Source organism: Mauremys mutica, chromosome 21 (assembly GCF_020497125.1).
Source record: "Mauremys mutica isolate MM-2020 ecotype Southern chromosome 21, ASM2049712v1, whole genome shotgun sequence".
In the NCBI taxonomy this organism is placed as follows: Eukaryota; Metazoa; Chordata; order Testudines; family Geoemydidae; genus Mauremys; species Mauremys mutica.
In genome coordinates, this window is record NC_059092.1 from 7,096,293 (window position 1) to 7,116,634 (window position 20,342).

At 51.6% G+C, this 20,342-nt stretch overlaps 1 protein-coding gene across 2 annotated transcripts in view; it reads right to left on the bottom strand.

Moving 5' to 3' along the window:
• Positions 1 to 2,457: 2,457 nt before the first annotated feature.
• The window catches only part of TMEM88B (transmembrane protein 88B), a 46,732-nt gene continuing 28,847 nt past the window's right edge, over positions 2,458 to 20,342 (bottom strand). The window contains exon 2 of one of the 2 annotated variants that reach the window (XM_044996648.1): positions 2,458 to 4,778. In XM_044996648.1, coding sequence (XP_044852583.1) covers positions 4,509 to 4,778 — 270 coding nt within the window. In that variant the 3' untranslated portion in view covers positions 2,458 to 4,508. The remainder of the gene's footprint in view (positions 4,779 to 20,342) is intronic. The other variant, XR_006574769.1, reaches the window with a different exon arrangement.

Consider the following 20,342-nt stretch of genomic DNA (forward strand, 5'->3'; position numbering starts at 1 on the left):
ACTGATGACACCACACTGGTCGTTATGAAACAAGCTCTGTCCTAAGTCAAGGGGCTTGCACCGGGCGCAAGTCGAGGCAGGATTTGGTGCTGTGTATCTACGGGGTTTTTTCATGGTCGTTGGTTCCCAAGAATTTTGGAGAAAAAGCTTCACGCCACGATTCGGCTGGGCATTTCACTCAGGGAGGCAGGAGACTCTTGTGGTTCGTCATCAGAAACGCTGGATAGAAAATGCAGCCTTACGCCACATAGCCGGGGTTTGTTTATTCTCTAAGGGCCACAGTCAGAAGCAGAGTTGCAAGATTTCTGGGGACCGGCAGGGTGAGGCCTTAGAAATGGCGAAACGAGGCAAATTTGAACTTGCCCCGGGTGTTCTGAGAGCACCTGGAGGGGCGTGAATTGCACTCGGCTGCCTAACTGGCATGTTGGCTTGTGCTGAGGGCAGGCCTAGAGCACCTGCAAATAGGTTCTGAAACATGCACCGCCCGCCTAGCGTGAAAATTTTTAATGGTCCCTTTCAGCACCAACTACAGATCCTAGAGGAGGGGCTCTCAAACTGTTGTACTGGTGACCCCTTTCACACAGCAAGCCTCTGAGTGCGACCCCCCCTTAGACATTAAGAACACTTTTTTATATATTTAACACCATTATAAATGCTGGAGGCAAAGCGGGGTTTGGGGTGGAGGCTGACACCTCACGAGCCCCCATGTAATAACATCACGACCCCCTGAGGGGTCCTGAGCCCCAGCTTGAGAACCCCTGCCCTAGAGTCTGCCTCTGAGGATGTGCAGTATGTGGGGTGGCTGGGACCCAGCAATCGTGGTAACAGGTTTGGACAGACGCTGACTCCCAGGTCAGCCCAGCAGCACAGGCTCACCTGGCCAGCCTGGCCTGTCACGGTGCAGTGACGAAGGGGTCTTGCCTTGCATTCCGCTGCCACGAATGAGACTGACCCACCCGACATGGTGTTACCCAGTTTATCACATTGTCTTCTACCTGCTCTGAGTGTGCCCCAGTCCGGCTGTGTCCAAACCACACCCTCTTTCTTCAGAGCCACACGGCTCTTTTTGCCAGTCCTGCCCTGGCACCCTCTCATGGTGTAGATCCTTTCCCAGCCGCAACGGCAGCTACCCCTGCCACAACCAAGTTCTATGCTGCTTTTAACCCTTCCTTCCCCAGGGCAGATGCTGTTCCTCCGGGCACCAGCTGCGTGGAGTGTAGTTCTCTCTCTTCCCATCCTTCTCTGCCATTTAATTCTGTTCCATGCTGTGGACCAGTTCTAGATGCAGCCAAGACAACAGAAGGGCCAGCAATCCTGCAGAGACTAACCCTTTGATCTGCCCTCTGTCTGGTACCATCTGGGCTAGATTTCCCAATTACTCAGTGGGTGTTTTGATTGGATCAGGTATCCTAGCGATCCCAGAGCGAGCCCATCTCTGTTGATGCAATTAGGCAGGGATTATAGGATTACACCGAGGCTGCCGGATTTACACTCAGCTGCCTGCAGCAATCTCGCTCTGCTGTGTCAGGTACAGTAGCCAGTGAGCTCTGCTGTGTGCATCTCTTTGGAGTCAGGCAAGAAAATTGGAAGCTGGGTTAATAGCTATAATACTGGAGCCCGTGCTGCGTAGAGAGTTCAGGATTATGGAGGTAACCTGCCTAGGCATTGGTTTAATGCAGCTGCCAGGGTGGGAGGAAGCACAATAAAGGCTGGTGGAATGACTCAGCAGAGGAAATACAGAAGCCACCAGCAAGGTCTTTCTCTCTAGGAATAATGCTCAGAAGAGGGAAGCAAAATAAGTTCATGCTACAAAAAGGAAAGCAGAAAACTCCTCCCCCCAGGTAGGGGTTCCTCAGAGTTTTCTCTCTGTATGTGAGGAGCATAAATTTTGACATTTTCTCAATGACCCGTTTTGTTTCTTTTGCAACAATTTTCATTTCAAATTTGTAAAAATGTTGTCTGATCTACAAAACAAAACGGACAAAACCGAAAATGCAACACTTCAGCTGACCCGGAACGGGTGTTTTGGGGGAATTTGCCTTCACGGAGAATTTTGAAAGCTTAAAAATCTCAAAACACTTCACGGAAGGGACCTCGCAGCCTCCATGTAGCTCTCGCAACAATACTTCTTATTCGTCTCCTAAGATAGTCAGCGATCGTTCTTCCCCTGACAGTTGTTCCAGGCCCTGAGCCATTCTCCTGCAGTGCACTCCTCGGGCGGGACTGGGCCCGGTTGTTGCCCATCTGCTGACCGCACACATTTGGGGAGCTAAGCCTGAGCTTGCCATGGAATTTCCAATGGCGTTCGCCTTCTCCTGCTGTCCGGTGTTCAGCTGCCACCCCCCTCAGCTTCCCATGGTCACTTTGCTCCCATGTCATTTGCAGGGGTGGCCCCAGGGCCTTTCGCCCTTAGAATGAAAACCAAACCCCAGGGAAAATACATAAATTAGTCTTTAATATACAGCCAGGGGCTCCAATGGCCCGGTCACATTACAATGGGCATCACACATGAACAGCCTGTACCACCGGTGCTCAGACAGCGAAGCCCCCAGCATGGGGTTTATTTACACATCAGCAATTGAAGCGGTTACAGTGGACAGAAGAACAACGGCGACTGGGGATACACAGCTTCCAGTGGTCAATGGCATCCAGCTCGGAAAGGCCCTCCTCAGGCCTGGTCCAAAGCCAGCTGAAGCCAAGGGAGAGACTCTCATTGACATTGCTGGGCAATGGACCAGGCCCTGTGGGAGTTCTACGGTACCGGGTGAGGATGGGAACCCAGGCTGGATCTCTTGCTTTGATAGATTTAGATTGTGTGGCTCCCTCCCCCAGAAACAAACCCCTCCAAACTACAGGTGAAAGGTGCTGGCCGGAGAGCCCTGAGGAATGAAACCCCTTGTGTCTATAGGTGCATCCTGGATATGAGTGAGGGCCGCGTCCCTTGCACTGCCCTGCCGATGTGCCTCAGCTCTGCGCAGGGGCAGGGAATGTCGTCTCTGTGGCCCATTCAACCCTTGGCCTGTCTGTGGAGACTGGGCACGAGATGGGTCAGCGAGGGCCAGCTGCCAGAGTGGCTTTTGACTGCCAAGCCCTGTCCACCAGACCAGTGGTTCCCAAACTTTTTACTACGGTGACCCGCCAACTGCGTTTTGTCTGTTTTTCAGACCCACCATTATGTTTACAAAAGGTCCAGATTCATGGGAGGGGCCTAAAATCACAGGCCAAGGTCCTCCCCCCCCACCCCTGAGGGGGCACAGACCACCCACAGCAACCCCTGTCCCTCAGTGTCCCAAACTGAATCCTGGCCGGATGTGGAGGGGAGGCCCCAGGCTGGTGGGGGCGGAGAGCGAACCCTGCCTGCGCTCACCCTCCAGCAATGGCTGCTATCCTGCAGGGCTAGGCCCAGCTCCCTGCTCCGGGCACTGCGACCCTCAGGTCTGACCCAGCTGCCCCGCCATCAATGCCCAGAGTGGGGAGCCAGTCCCAGGCACTGCGGGGTGAGTGTGAGGTGGGCTTGCTCTCCACCTCCCCACCCCCACCCCCAAGCCCTCCCTCTGCACCAGGTCCATAACCCATCTAGAACCTTCCCATGACCCAGTGGCAGGTCGGGACTCACTGTCTGGGAAACATTGCACTGGACAATACCCAATGTCTAGCAGGCCATTGCGTGGCCATCAGATTTCAATAACCAGCATCAAAGCAGGCAGGGTTCAGGCCAGCACCCTGGGGGGAAGGTACTCACAGCCCGGTAGAGATTTCCCTACTAATCACAAAAGGAACACAGTCACCATTATAACCTGCTACGAGAGCAGCTGTGCAAAGCGGGACGGACATAGTCAAAGTGCAAGAAGGTGACGGCTCCTGAGTGTTGTATATGCCCAAACTCACAGGTGCATTTGCGGGGCCAGAGACCCGTGCAGCCACAATAGGATTCTAGGCGGGGGGGCCGCAATGGACCCCCCCCCGGCTGAATGTGTGTTTTACAGGGGGTACTTCTCTGGGACAAAGGATGCCGCTTTTTAACCACACGGCTAATTTTCCCTCGTGCCTGTAGCGCCGTCAGCAGCCCCTTCCATCACTGCGCAGTCTAGTCCATGACGTAAGGCGATCCTGTGTTCTGATACCAAGCCGCACAAAGTTGGGAGCCAAGGAGAAACACAGGGCCTGTCTGTGTCCAACAGCCTCAGTGAAGTATCCCCATTTCTATGTCAACGAGTCCTGTCTCTTCTGTACCAGCAGGGACATGACTGGCCCTGCGTAAGGAGCAGGAGGGCGAGCCCCTTTGACACACTTTTGTGGTGCCTTTCCATCACAATGGGGAGAACCTGCTGAGGGTTACAGGGTTAGGTACAGCTACAGGAGAGGGGTTCATTCCAGACCCAGCTCATTCCTCTGTCCCGAAGGACCCTGAGAGCCTATGCCTACCAGGACTCCAGATGGTGACTTTGCAGGTGCCAAGGGGGGATGTATTGGGGGGGGAGGGGGCTGGGGGAGCCGGTGCAGCGAGCTCATACCCAGGCCTTGACTTGCGTGCTCCACTCCTTGGCACAGCTGCACAGCCCTCCCTCCTCGTACCAGCGCCACTTCACCCCTTTGTAGACGGCCCGAGCGTAGGGCTGGAAGCATAGGAAGAGGCGGAGGCGCCGCGCCAGGCTGCAGTAGACGGCCATGGCCACCACGATGAGCGGGGACATGATGACGAAGCCGAGGATGATGAGGGCAGAGGAGCTGTTGTCGTCCAGGATGGTTTTGCAGTAGTAGGCGGAGGAGTGCAGCACCTGCAGGAGACGGGAGAAAGGGCAACGCGGGTCAGAGACCTGGGGCAGGAGACAGGCTTCCTTAGTGCCATCGTGCTCACGCGCTGGAGATTAGGGAAAACTATTTCACTAGGAGGGTGGTGAAGCCCTGGAATGGGTTCCCTAGGGAGGTGGTCAAGATCAGGGTTCCATAGTGCTAAACAGACACTGAATAAAAATCCCTGCCCCCAAAGACCTCACAGTCGAGATAGCTAAAGGAAGGACAGTTAGTTCTGTTCCCAGAAGGGAGCTGAGACCCAAGGTGTGTCCTCATTGCACAGTTAGCCTGGGCTGCCTGGGTATTGCCCCTAAGCCTGCTCCTATCCACACACCCAGCCCTTTCCCCGGAAGCTTTCATCCCAAGCTAGCTGGCCCAGCTAGGCTAGAGGTCAAGGGCCACTTTATGGACAGAGGCTAACCCACTCCAGGGCTGGTAGTCCTCCAGCGCCTTCCCACAATCCCGTTCTTCAGCAATTCACGGGGAGAGAATCCTAGAGGGGCTCAGCTTACTGCAGCCTAGAGCCCCATTATTACAGGGGAGAGGCAGGCTCTTGTTTATCAGATTTGTGTATGCATTGTCGTATGCTAACCCATGGCGGGTGCAATTCATCCCGGCTGCATTGCCATTCGTGCTCACTCACTTCCCTAGCTCCCAAGGGCGCCTTGTCACTTACTCACTCAAAGCACTTGGAAAATGCAAAGTCCAACATAAGCACCAAGTAATACCCTGCACTGGAAGCTGAATTGCAGCCAAACAAACCCCTCCATTCCTTGCCTGTGCTGCAGCCGGTCGGAACAGTGCTGCCACTCGTGCCCCTAAACTGAGCCAAACACAACACCTTTGGAAGAAACAAACTACAGCCCATGCAATCCAAACCCAGCAACAGCATGTTCCAAAGCTCCCAGAACACGCGAGGTTTCAATCTGGAGGAAGTTTTGACTGGCCAGTTACAGGTTTTGTTCAAAAAGCCTTCCTTGGTGCAGACCCTTTTGTTTCAACCTCTGCAGCGCTGACCTCTTTCAATCACTCTCCTAGCTGAGAGCTCATTTTCAAGGTCATGCCATTTCAAAATGGTCTCTCTCCTTCCTCCCCTCCTCCCCGAGGCACTGAGCTGAATGGCTGATTTTATGTTTTTAATCCCCACCCCCACCCCGCCTGGCAATTCTCTTGTATAATTAATGCAGAATTAATAGGAGGTAAGGAGGGGAGCAAGGATGTTTTCTGAGAATAGCTGATGGGGTTGATGTCAAGGTCAATTGATTACTGTGATGGAAGCAAATGAAAGCACAGGAATATGTTCCCCCTCCCCATCCCCGCTCGAAAGCGACTGGCCACTAGAAAGATCTTAGACCCAGCCAAGCAAGAAATTAAAACTCAACCCAAGCTGATTCAGTCAAATGAAGCCGTCTCTCAAAAAGGTCAAGCGCTCTGAAGTGTTTCACCAGCCGGCTGGTTTTCTGCCAGCTGCCTTTGATGCAGTTTTCACACCTTCCCTCTGGGTTCGCATTCCTCCTTCAGGGCCTTTGCATTTAATTTCACACTCGACCCCATTCAGCCCTGGGCTGACCAGGCTTTAGACTTTAGAGTATCTCTTGGGCTAGAGAAAAGACAGAATTTGGTGATGGTGACTAGAAAGGCGATTGGGGCTGTGGGATATTGACGCCTCGTGGTTCTCCTGGGCTCCTTAGCTCCCAGACTGGCTAACACAGTTAACACACAGGCTCTCCCAAAGTTCTGGCCTGGAATAACCAGTCAGAGAATGCATTGCAGAGTAGACAACAGGTGTAAATAGAGTCAGTGGAGAGCACTGTTCTTAATGGAATTGAACCCATTTATACCAGGAGCAGAATCTGGAGCAGATTTCCTCCAGGGCAGCACTAGGTACCATGGACTACGGAGCCAGGAGATCTAGAGTGCCTCACACTATTGATTGTCGCCCCAATGTGGATGCAGTCAATTGGACAACCTCAGGTCTGACTTTGTGGTGTGACCGTTCTCCACTGGGCTTAGCCACCTCCAGTGCTCACACCTGAGCACCAATGACCCAAGTGAACTTAGCAGCGAAGACACCTTGAAGAGCTCTTTGGGTTCAGGCAGCTCAAGCAGAACTTTATGTGAAAATGTCAGTTCTTCCCACCTTCCCACTCGCTGTTCAGTGCCTGCCACGCAGCAGAGGGGCTGCCTTTGTTGCACCTGAGTCCTAAATCTGCGTCTCTCTTACGTTATTTTATTTCTTTGTCTCTTGTGTCATTAGATGCCAGAACTAGGGTTTGTTTTGTAGTGTTGAGTTGTGAACAAACTGTGTGGCTTCATGTCATTTTGATTAAAGTCTGACTCAGTTCCTAATGTGTACACCGGCGGGGGTGGAATAAGCATGTGTGATGAGAGAGAGGGCACCTAAACCAGTGGTTATTACTTTGTTAAGGCCGGAAGCATGTCCATTTTCTTTTCAGGATGAAATATTTCTTTGCTCAGCCCTCTCCTCCCACCCCGGCCTCGCCAAGGGACGGTAGTTCCCATTGTTGATGCTGAACGGAGAGCCCTAGAACGTGAGGTCTTCGGTTTATTCCTGATACTGGAGGGTTTTAAGAACAGGCTGGACAAACCCCTGTCAGGGATGGTCTAGGTTTACTTGGTCCTGCCACAGCACCGGGGGCTGGACTTGATGACTTCTTGGGGTCCCTTCGGCTTCCAGCCCTACATTTCTGTGATTCTATGATGCTGTACTATTGAACCAAGGAGGCGTCTTTCTGTTGCCTGCAGAGGAGTTTGGATCAGACGCTAAGAGACACTGCCCACTTCCCGCTACGTGGGAACTGTCTGTGCTGTGAGAAACCCTGGAAGCTTCTCCCCCAGGAGCTGGATTGAGATCCCTTCTTACCCACCCCTCCATCCAACCAACCTCCTTTCACAAGGGCCTTGTAAAATGACCCAACCTGTCAGATGGCAAAAAATATGTGTTTATCTAAGCAATAGACAAGTCTGCAGAATTATAAGCGAGGGACATGGACGTAATGGTCTAATTAAACCTGTAATGTGACAAGTGTTATATCCTTTTGGCAATAAAACAGGCTCATCTGGCAGCCTGGAGCTTAAATACAGCCCACGATAGGCGGCCTGCTACAAATCAGGAGCATGCTGGTACTTTATATTCTTCAATAAAAAACAATAGCATGTTAATCAGATACTATTCACCATGCCAGTGGTGGGGATGATGGAGGTTTTGGCACATTCACATTGTGCTTTTCCTGCCAAATGATGCAAAAAAATGCTTGTCAAGCAGAAACAGGAGCCACCGCTGGAGTGGACCGTGGAAGCAGTTCAGAAAGTGAGCTGGCGTGTTCCACAGCCATTTAGGACAGGAAGCAAAGAAGGACATTGTATCAAATTGGTCAGGGGATGAGCGGAATGGAATCACCCAGCATGGAATTTGCTCAAGACTATCCATCTAGGTGTCTAAAAGGTCACCCAACCCTATGGTAATTGAGACACATGGGGCTAACACCCCTCGTCTTCCCAAAACAAAGTGTCCTGGAGTCTTTCAGGACATGTCATGGCTGGAAAAGTGCCACCAATAAGTCACCAAGAGCATGTGCCGTGGACCGAGATCTACATGAAGGTCTTGCGTGCAAATCATTGACCTACCTCAAGTCTCCTTAGCCGTGTGAAATTGAACAAAATTGCAGCGCTGGGAACTATAGGCACATCCAGCTGGGCCTCCTTAGCCCTTCCCACACATACGTGATCTCCGCTAGGAAAACAGGCGGAGAGACCAAGCCAGACCCACAACAAAACTTCAGCATAACCCCCCCAGCACTGCAGCAGCATTTCAAAAAGCGTCGCTATCACGAAGGGCGGAAGGAGTGCTGGAAATGTGCGACATTGCCACTGACATGAATGGGCAATGACTCTTCCTTGGTGAGAACAGCTGACCCCACTGCCTTCTCCTGCCTAGCTGGATGATAGACAGCCCGCCTCCACTATTTCCCCTCCGTTTTTTGAACTCTTCGCTCTTCTCCCTCATCAGCTAGTGTAATGTACTTGCTTCACAGCCCAAGTACCGTCTGATTATCCTATTTGAATGTAAGTGATAAATATGCAAATGATCATTCTCTGACTCCTACTGCATAATGTTTTCAGCTGATTCATCTGAGGGTCTGTAGGTCTAATAGGAATTGCCTTTTAATGTTTCTGTATTAATTCCACGCAGTTCAGAACCCTCTGCAGAAGAAACAGGGAAAGATATGGACAGTGCTTCCTGGATACGTTTTAGTGTAGCTCAGTGATTCCCTATTGCTGAGATCTGGGGTCTGAATAGCAGAGTAGGTCAGTGCCCCACTCCTTCACCGCTAGTGACCTGGATTCAAATCCTGACTTGTAGATCACAATATGGGGAACAGTCCTGATGTTTCTAGCCTAGCCTTTGAGGTAGCTTCCAGTGCATGGAGGGCGAGTGAGAAGTTTAGATGTAGAATCACAGGGATGTGTGCAGGGAATTGTGGGAATGGCAGCGGAGGCGAGGCTTGACCCACACCTTAGCTATCACCCGGCTGCAAAGTGGGTGAGTAGGGAGTGGGTTGCTGCTCAACCCACATGAGCTCACCAGCTCAGGAGCTACTTGCCCTGCGGTGCACGGTGAAAGGCTCTGAGTGTGGACCATGCACAGCGCGCTGTCACACATGGAGAGCCTGCAGTGACAACTGCTAACCTGTGCTCCAGAGAGCCCTGGCTGATGTCACAAGTCAGGAATGAGGCGCCTTGGCAGAGCTACATGGGCCTTTCGGGGATTGTGGGGCAAGCACGAGGGGCAGAGGCAGGCCAGGATCAAGGGGCACCGGCAGAGCCGGGTGGGGGCACAGGACTGGATCAGCAGTGAGCATGGCTGGGAAGGCTATGGGTGCAGTGACATTTGGATAGTGCCTGCCCCCAGTAATGGGCCACATCTCGTGCTTTCATCTCCAGGGCCGGCTCCAGAGCCCAGCGGGCCTGGGGCGGCCCTTTCCCGGGGGGGCGGCAGGCTGGGCTGGCGGACCTGCCGCAGTCATGCCTGCGGGAGGTCCACCGGAGCCCCGGGACGACCGGACCTGCCGCAGGCATGACGGCGGAGGGGGCGCTCGTCCCGCGGCTTGGCTGGACCTCCCGCAGGCATGCCTGCGGCAGCTCAACCAGAGCCGCTGGACCAGCGAACCGCCCGCAGCTGCGGGAGGTCCAGCCGAGCCGCGCGACCAGCAGACCCTCCGCAGTCATGCCCGCGGGAGGTCCGCTGCTCCCGCGGCTCGGGGGCGCCTCCCGGGCATGATTGCTTGGGGCGGCCGAATATGTAGAGCCGCCCCTGTTCATCTCTCATTAAGTTCGCCCATAAATGGACTAAAAGCCTTATTGGAGGACAACTGTCAATGCTTAACAAGCCGAGTGGGAGCCAGGAGAGAGCTGGTAACCCCGCTCTGAGCCCCTGGCCCCTCCTGACCCCCGGAGCAAGCGGGGAGCAGGGCAGGAGTTGTGACTCTGGGTCACAGCCAGTCTCTGACTCACTCCTGGGGCACGACCCCTTACTCAGGCCCAGCTCGAGCTCTCCAGAAAGCAGACTAGAAAGAGCAGGTGCCCTGGGCCGCTCCCTCTCCCTCTTGCCAGGGAACCCTGCTCCATCTGCTCAATCCAGAGCTGAGCAGAGGCGAGGCTGGAGCCGCCTGTGGGGAAGCAGATTAAGGTTTAACAGTCCCCCTAAGTGGAGTTAGAGCTGAGCCTGGGGGGCTGCGGCGAGGACAGGGGCTTTGACGGCCACGTCAGAGAAATCCCAAAGGTCATTTCCCCCCTTTCCTAAGCAGGGGTTTCCGCGTGCGATGCCCCCGACATCCACTCCCACTCCAGACTCTCCTCAGACTACGGCAGCAGCAGCAATAAAGCCACGTGCCAGCACCGCCTGGGGGTGTCAGGGCCTGAGGCTGTGACGAGGAGTAAAGCTAGGAGCTGGGTGGTTTGTGCCGGGTTGTTGGGGGCGGTTATTTATTTTTACTCACTGCGTAGATTCATCGCTAAGATGGTCAAAAAGGACCTTTGTGATCATCTACTCTGACCTCAGCCTCACACAGGTCCTGGGGTTTTGCAGCTCACATTGTTATACCCCCGCAGCGACTGGCTGGCTACAGGGTGATGGACGCTGAGCAGGATTTCGGGACTCCCTCACCAAGCCTCACCTGTGTCCCAGAATGAAGCCACCCGCTGCTGCGCAGGGGACATATATAAGGCCAGATCCAGATCCCTTCACTCATGCCTTACTCCAGAAGGATTTCTGTAGCGTTACTTGACTAAGTAAGGAGTTATGTGCACTACTCGGCATGAGTAAGGGTGCCCAAATCTGTCCCATACATATTGCTGTGCTGAAAGGTGTTAACAGCCCCTGTCTGAGATCCAAAGACAACCACAAAGCCAACGCAGGGGACAAATACTTTTAAAAGCTCAGCAGAAGGCACAATTTATGCAGCAAAAACACCTGCAGACAATGATGGTAGCCAGGGGCGGCTCTAGACATTTCGCCACCCCAAGCACGGCGTCAAGGACCAGCGGACCCTCCGCAGGCATGCCGCCGAAGGCTGCCTGCCTGCCACCCTCCCGGTGACCGGCAGAGCACCCCCCACGGCATGCCACCCCAAGTACGTGCTTGGCGTGCTGGGGCCTGGAGCCGCCCCTGATGGTAGCCATGCAAAGCACAGAGCCGCACAGGAAGGCCAGTGCTAGCAAGGTATATTGGCAAACACAGGGGCTCGGGTATCGGTTGTGGGTTCTGAGGTGTTAGAGGCAAAAAGCGAAGAGGAGCTGCTGTGAGTGTGACATGGAGAAGAAGCAGAGACAGAGCTTCTTAGGCACAGAGGTCACTGGAGTAGCAGACTTGGGGATTTCTGCTGTGGTTTGTATCTACTGCATTCAAGGAATCAGGACTTTGTGTAAATCAACACAATTGCAGCAAGACCAGGCCGGAGGCATATCACTGATTTCTCCACCTAATGGGAACAACCCTGCAAAAGCCCTAGAATTTGGCTAACTGCTCAGGCCAAAGGACAACAATATGCTACAAGCCGCTATTGTGTCTTTCATCCAGGAGCATCACAAAGGACTTGGCCGCTGCCCGCCACCAGACTTAGCCTGTCTAGAGCCCTTGACAATCACGGACTAAATTGCTGACCGCCCAGCTGTCAGAGACGGCAGCCCTGTCACCCTGCTCACACCCCTTCACACACAGGCTGGGCTCCTAGCGTGAGTGACAGCAAGAGCTGCTGCTGCTGAAAGGGGGCTGCTTCTCCCTCCATGCTCCTGGCTGCTGCTCAGCACTCCCGTCGCTCAGCAGCCGTGGGAGAGCCATTTCCCGTGCAGGCCCAGGGAGCTGGCCTGTTTGACACCTGATGTTCAGGACTGCAGCTCCCGCAGCACAGACGCACTGCAAATCCCACACACAGCCTGCTGCATTGCTTCCTGATTCCCACGCACTCTGCCTGGCCTCTGCTGCTCGGTGTACAGATTAGTGCTTTGGGAGCGCACATGCCAAGCAGATGCCACAGATGCTGTCAGAAGGAAAACGCTAACGAGGCGAGCGGAGGAAGAATATTGCAGCGCTAGCCTGGGCGAAGGAGGATGAAAACAGATCACCCTGCACTTCATTACACACTGACACAAGAAGGGCAATTTTCCGAAGCCTGGGCCTGAAAAGAAAACGTACTGGCCTAATTAGGACATGTAACATTGGTATCGGAGGGCAAAGGTCAGTACTTAAGCAGGTGTGGAATTGCTAAGGTCTGGGGCATGAAGGACACTCTGCTCTTCTCTCTGAAAGCCTCGTGCCCCTGGAACAGGAGGACAGCAGCGGACACACTGGCTATGGTTCATTACTGGAATGGAGCGGCTGAAGTCCAGCACTGTACAAGAAACTAACTCCCACCAGGCTACATGAGTTCATCCTGTGATGGATGAATTTCGAAAGGATCAGAGTTCAGGTTCAGAGAAACACCACCGAGTTTGGATGCTTTTATGAACTTCTTGGGGCTGCAGATTTAGGCTGGGGGCGGGGGTAAGAGGATCCCCTGAGGTTTGCAGTCACAGTCCCAGGAGGAAATGCCATGGGAAATTCTTCTAGCTCCTTTTCCAGATGGAATAGGAAGTGCAGGAGCAGCCACAAACATTGGAAATGAGGAGAAAAAAGACACCTGGACTTTGATCCTCAGAGGAGTTAGGCGCCTAATCTGGGCCTTGGGTCCTATGAGAGATGCGCGGTGTAAGAGCCTGCGTAGGGTAGAACAGAATGGAAAAGAAAAGGTCCTGGAACATTTCAGAGCCTCCAAACAGGCTCATCTCCATGCGTCTTCTGGCCTAAAATCATGTAAAGACTCAACAGGGTTTCTGCATTTTTCCTAACACAATTTGCCTCTCCCCAGAATAGAAGGTCAGAAAAAAAAAATCCTCAAAGATGGATCTGCAGCTAGTGTCTGTATTGGGACTAGCCTATGCTGGATGCAGCAGCCCGAGAATAATGAGTCAATCCCCTAGGATACTCAACCCTTGGCTAACCATGTTTCTGCTTTAATAATTGACAACCTAACCCATTTAGAAGTCTAAAGAGAAGCACTCAGCAGGGCTGCGGGTCTAGTTAGCCAGCAGTGTGACAGAGCATCCATTCAGAACCACGTCCCTAATGAAAGACTAGTTCAGTGGGGCTAGAAACATGGACTTACGCACTTTGGTGGACTCGTGTCAACCTCTTAGAGTCTCGTATAAGCAGTGAAACTAAATGGCGATTTGTTCTTGACGTTCAGACTCTTGGTTCCTCTTGTACACATCAGGGACCTCCGCCTCTGAGCTGCACCGTCTGCCTCTTACCTCCTCGTCTTGCTATTACAAAATGGCTTCACGCCATTAAAGCTTTCAACCAAAAGCCATTAAAGCCAAGCACTCTTTTGAAGGGAACAATTAGAATATTTGCTCTCACTTCCCAGGCTTCCAAGGGCAATGTTTAGTGACCAATTAGATCCTTGCTTCCCCCCCATGACACTTTATGTAATATTGCAGCTTATATAGTTCAGTGGCTTGACTGTTGAAGGAAAATGACTCTTTGCTTGCTGTTGTTATGCCCAGGAAGTGATTACTTGGGTGGTGCATACCCGCCCCTACTATATTATATCCCCAGAGGACTGTGAGCATTGGTGCCCAATAAATAAAATTGCTGGCACCTTTCGCTTTAGTAGCAAAACACCAGAAAGATTCTCAGAAGAGCAGAGAAATCAGCAGGGCAACCAAACAAAGACCGTGGACCCCAAGGAAAAGCAGGTTCCACTTCACAGGCACCTTAGCTCATGCAGCTCCCGGTTGGGCTTCGCCAGCAATCATTTTTCATCCTTTCATCAAGGTTGCCAATTCATTGTTTTTGTATGGGTTTGTGTGTGTATGATTAAATGTCATTCCCTTGAAAGGGCTCGGGCTCACAATATTTCCTGGCAGAAATAAAGCAATGAATAACAAAGGCCCAGCATTCTGTTGGGAAAATCCCTTTGCAACGCAAAAGCCTGGCTGGTTTGCACATTAGCAGCAGAAGCCCCAGCCGCCGCAAGCCTGGTTAGAAAGCTTTCCGTGCACATTTGGATGCTAAGTACGGAGCTCTAGCTCACCTGCAGCACCTTGCCAGAGCTTTGGAGTCCGTTTTGTAGACATTACTGAACCAAAGCTCTGAATAGTCTGAATAGTCCCAGTTACACCAGAGACCCATCTTTCTTTACACTTACCACCACTCCTGCTATGCGCAATAGAGACCTTAAGCTAGCCACCCAAGTCCAAGCCGGCCCCATCTCCTGAGTCCGAGCTCAGCTAGACCATGCCACAACGTCCACGCTGCTGTTTTAAGCGCTCTAGCTAAAGCAGCGCTAACAGGCATCTGTCTACCCAGGCTGGGAATCACATCTCCTACCTGCAGCGCAGGCATACCCACTGTGTTCTGTTCAGTTCAGTGTGCTCCAGAGGAGAGACGCACACTGTGCTCTCTCGTGAGGACTTTACATTGGTTCCTTTTGGTTTTGGTGTCCACTTCACCAAACTAATGTAAGCCACACCCACTCAATGTGGTACTCTATCGCCCTCTAGTGGAGGCTGGGCCACAGAGCAGTTGAGGAGCCTGCTACAGGCTCACCTAAGAGAGTTGTACCTGGTAGCTCAGGCAGTAGCAACTCCTGCTTTAAGATCCAGAAATCCCAGGTTTAATCCCTTTGTTGCCAAAGCCCCAGCCAGGGAAAAGATGTTACCACACACACACAACTGCCCTTTGGAGCATCATACCCAGTCCCCCACCACAATGTTCCCCCTGACTCCAGCGTAGCAAAGATTTCCTAAGTAACCATTCCTCCTCTCGTTCCCCTGGTCCTTTGGGGGTGGTTCTCTGTGCCCTGGGGCATGAACCCCCATGGACCTCCGCAGTGCACAGACTGGGTATTCAGAGTGTGCACCAAGCCCTGAATAAGGTGGCATGAGTTGGCCCCTGATGAACACCTGAGTCCATCTAGAAGCACTTCTCCATATTCCTCTTAAAGGTGCATTCGCAGACACCCTTCCAATAATGCCCTCCCTAGTCTAGCCTTGCGGAGCACCAGGTTCTCAGCGTTTTCTACAAAGCTGCTGTGTGGCCCAGGGTTGTTTTATATACACGAGCACATCCCAGCCTGTGGATAGGGTTGGTCTCTTCTGCAGAGTGCAGGGGCTGAATAACAAAGACAATAGCATGTATATGGCACTTTATACTACTAGGGGGATTCATACCCACCAGCTAATGAGTGACAATTGCAACTTGCCTTGTCTACACTAATGTTAACACATTTGTTACCACAAGTTAACTAACACATGTTAAAAACCACACACCTTCTTTCCTAGTGCAGACAAGACCAGAGAGGCTAAGTGATTGGCCCAAGGTCATGCAAGTCAGTAGCAGAGCTAGGAACAGAAGACAGGTCTATTGGATGGAAGGTGCTATGGAAGCAAGATAATTATTATGGCTGAGTTTTGTAAAGGCACCTAAAAGAGGTAAGCAGCCCACTCCTACTGAATTCAAAGGGATTGGGATGGTTCTGAACTACAGCTTGTCAGAGAAAGATAAGCATTTTTATCAATCGATGGTGGTGGTAAAATTCTCTAGTTTTTCCATGAAACCCCCAAACTTTCTGGGTTCTGACCATAAAAGCCAACTAAATCTCAAAATTATTTGCTTTTTTGTTGAAAAAAACTGAAATTGTTGAAAGAAACTATAATTCTCTGCAAAAACGCTTGTTCTTTTTTTTTTTAAAAAGCCATTTTTTTAAAAATCTGTTTTTCCACCAGCCCTTGTCCTCCCCTTTCCCAACAACTGGGTTCCAGCTAGTGCTGTGTTTGGTTCATCCATTCCTGCCACACACCTCTGTCCCCTCAGTGGTGAGGAGTGCAGGACCCAGAACATTTTGCTGCAGGCTCTCAGCTCACTGCCAGAGAATCCAGAGTAGCTAGTTTGCTCTGAAATGTATCCAGTCATTTCTCTCAGTGTGAGCATCACATTGACCCTCATTAGTTTCCTGCAATAACCAGCCACTCCGCTCCTAATTTCCGAGCCTGGATCTTTATTTCTCATGCCAGCTTTTAACTTTGATTTTTTTTTAAAGCAGATTAATTTGCCACTGTTTGATCCTGCAATTTAAAGCACAGAAAAAGCAGGGAGGGTGTTTTGTTGTTGTTGTTAGAACCTTAGTTTTCGATAACTTTCTGTGGCTTTTCTCCCCCCCAAGCCAGCAGTACTCTGCCCATGACCTCTGAGACTGGGAGAACCATTGATTGCGAAGCTATCTGCCTAATGTGCTCTCCTCATTCACCCCTGCCCGATGCTGTCAATTCTATGCCACTCACTCCAGACAGCGGGGGAGCCTTTCCCAGCCGCAAGTGCCCTGTTGTTAGCTTCATGCCGCGCTCTATGAAAGAAAGGGGCTGAGAGCCTCTGAAGCCACTTCATGATTCTTTTAAAGCCTTTGGGTCAAAACTATTTACGCTAATTACCATTAGGCTGGATCAAAAGCCAAAGCCAAGATGGGAAAGGCCAGGAACAGCAGTAATTCCCAGGAGCACTCAACCTTCAGTCTCTGTGGCTGTGATGGCAGTTCAAAGAGTGACCTTGATCCATTAACAGACGGTGTTCAGCCTTTGGAAAGGAAAGGGCCGGATCCCCAGCTGATGGGATGCTGCTTCGCATTAGCTGGGGATCTGCCCTGTTGATTTCATTAGCGTCATGTCAGTTTATAGCAGCTGCGGAGCTGTTAGCTCAGCCTCTCGGTTTCTGATGGTCACGTTCCCTCCCCAGCTATCGCAGCCCTCTCTTCCTAATAGAGCTCTTAATCTCCCCTGCCCCCCGCCCCCAAGTCCTCCCTGCTACCTCCTTTCTCCTCACTGTGGACAATACCACCAACATGCCTATAACCTGCCCATCATCTTTGACTCAGGCCTCTCTCTAGGTCTTCCCAGCTAGGCTATAGCTAAGTCTGGCAGATTCTTTCAGCAGAACGTCTCTAAGGTACAGCCTTTCCTGCCCATCCAGGCAGCTACACCTCTTGTCCACGCACGCGTGGTCTCAATTACTGCAATATTCTTTTCTCTTAAAAAAACAAACAAAAAAACCACGAGGCGTCCTTGTGGCACCTGACAAATGCAGTCTTGCCCCCTTCAGAATGCTGCCGTTGCAAAGGTCACTCTCTAGCCTGACATTTTGACTATGTAACCCCTCTCTGTACTTCCCTCTCCCTTCTCCACCGCATCAGACATGACCCCAGCCTCCATCGCCCAATTATTCAGTTTTCAAACAAGCACCTTCTTGCTTTCTCCCAGGCTCTCTCTCCCATGGAGCGCCCCATAAACCTCCACAAAATGAATGCATTACCTTCCTTCAAAACCCATCTTCAGACTTTCCTTCTCCAGGATCCCTGTGAAAAGCTTCACAATGGCTAGGCTGCCGGTGTGCTGAGACTACGGCCTGTCATACTGACCAACACTGTCTCATCGTTCCCTTGTACTTGCCCGTCTCTGTGTTGTGTCCATCTGTTGTCTCTTCTTCGATTGCCAGGTCTATGGGAGAAGGGATCTCTCTTTGCTCTGTATTTGTACAGTGCCTCAATGGCGTCCTGCTCCATAACTGTACTTCTAAGCTCTGTGGCAATATAAATAATAATAAATAATAGCCCACTTCACTTGTCTCCTGCCAGTACAGGCCACTTCCCTCTCAACCATCTTTCTTCTTTCTCCTGCAGCTCTCCAGCACCTGAGCTGTTCGGTATTTCCAAGGGCTGGAAGGAATAACTAAGCCTAAACTTCCAAAAACTTTCGGTAGCTTTTGCATCAAATTCCAGACCAGCCTTTTGTCCTTTCTCAACATCCTCCTGGCCTAAGGGCCAAATTCTGTGCTTGTTAATCAACCAAAGCTCCTATTATTATTTGTATTACAGTCGCGTGTTCAGGACTCAACCAAGAGCGAAGCCCAATGTGCTAGGCTCTGTACATACCCATAATGAGATACGGACCCTGCCCGGAGCAGGACTGTCCAGTGGATTCAGGGGGCCTGGGGCAAAGTGGGGGAGCTGCGGTGCTTGTACTCACCCGGCGGTGGTCTGGGTCTTCGGCGGCATTTCGGCGGCGGGGGCCCCTTCAGTCGCTTCATGTCTTCAGCAGCACTGAAGGGACCCCACTGCTGAAATGCCGCCAAAGACCCGGACCGCCGCCAGGCCAGGGCTCGCGGGGCCCCTGCAGGGCCCGGGGCCAATTTCCCCACTTGCCCCTGCCCCGTGCAGCCCTGGTCCGGAGAGCTTATAGCTAAATAGACAAGACAAAGGATGGGAGAGGAACTGACTTGCCTGGAGTCACCCAGTAGCTCAGAGGCAGAGCCAGGTCTCATGAGCCATGGTCCAGCGCTCTTAGCCACCAGGTTTTTCCTCCTTGCTATTTAAGTATGGGTGGGGGGTTGTTGTCTAGTTAAGGGCTGACAGAAATTTCCCCTAACCCAGAATATTCAAGGACAAGCGGCAGCTATTGCTGCAAAGAGCAATTTTTTTGCAACCTGCTCGATGAGAGGTTCAAAATCCCTTTGCGGACAATGAGTGGGCCCTACGTGGTGCCGGGGCCTTGGGCTGGGGTGATAGTCACACAATAGACAACACCCTTCACAGAATGGCTGCCATGGTCCCCGGAAGGATAGCCCAGTGGCTAGGGCAATTCGTTGCTTGGCCACGGACTACCTATGGGCCACTGAGCAAGTCACATATTCTCTCTGTCCTTCCCTCCCTCCTTGGCTAGGGAGAAGGTTGTGAGGTACCATGGTAAGGGGGCTGCACAGGTGCCACAGGGAGCTATTGTGGCCTGTCTCTGTAAGAGGCTATTTAAACAGGATGCTCTGAAATGGGTTGCAAAGCTGCAGAGAGCATCCCAGCTCCTTCATGCACTCCTGAGGCTCATCTCTGGGGTAATGGGCATGCCTGCTGTGTGTTCTCCCTTCTGGGCTTGGGGAAGAGGGAGGAGTCCCTGTCAGCGTGATATGCTGCGCTCGCCTTCCTTCGCTGTTTCCACTTCCATTGTTTTCCTCCTTATGTGTTTGTCGCCTGCTTCTTTTTACTCCCGTGTTGGCAAGTTTGTTCCTAAAATAGTCAGTGGCATCAAGCGCTCTCTTCCTGGATCTCACGCTGGACAGGCATGGCACATGGCATGGCTGGTTATGAGACTCCCACCATTGCAAGGACAAGCAAACATCTCCTGAGGTTCCAACTAACCCTCAAACGGTTACCCACTGTTAAAAGGAGACTTCCCAGTGAGCTTCAGCCCTGTAGAAACAGCTGCAGAACTACAATGCCGTTACTAGATCTCTAGACTCACATCCATCTAGCAATTTTCCTGGAAGTGCAATATTACAGCTCTTTTAAGAGATGGCCCCAAGCCAGAAGCTGGGTTCCAAACTCCAGATTTGGAACTGGATACAATATAACTCTGTAATGGACAGCACCAAAATCCAGGAACTGAACAGAGGGATTTGAAATCTGAATCTGAACCGGGTGGGTGCGGTCTTTGTGGTCTTCCAGTTGAAGTGGAGCCAGGGTTTGCTTCAGGCTTGTCTGGTTTTTGTTAAGCTCTCCAGACACAGTTACCACTGCAACCTGTGCCAATCAAGACACACAATAGATGGACAGTTCTATCTTCATCTCTGAACTCTATGGGACAGTTATTTTCAAATAGATAAAGCTAGCTAACTGTAGCTCCATTTATCTACCAAACACATTCTTATTACTCAGATCTAAAGACTGTCCTAATGTTTTTCTCTGCTAAACTATTCAAGTGAACAGCCAGCACAAAATGCTGTTTTATGTGTTGCATTTGACGCTTGCTTTCCTAACCAGCCATTTGTAGTAGGTGAGTGGCATTTCATTACAGCTGTCTCCACTGTTCAGTCCCTGGATTATTATTCATCTTGTTAAAAAGTGTTCTTTGTTTACATTGTTGTGGACAGTATAAGTGTTTCTAAAGGA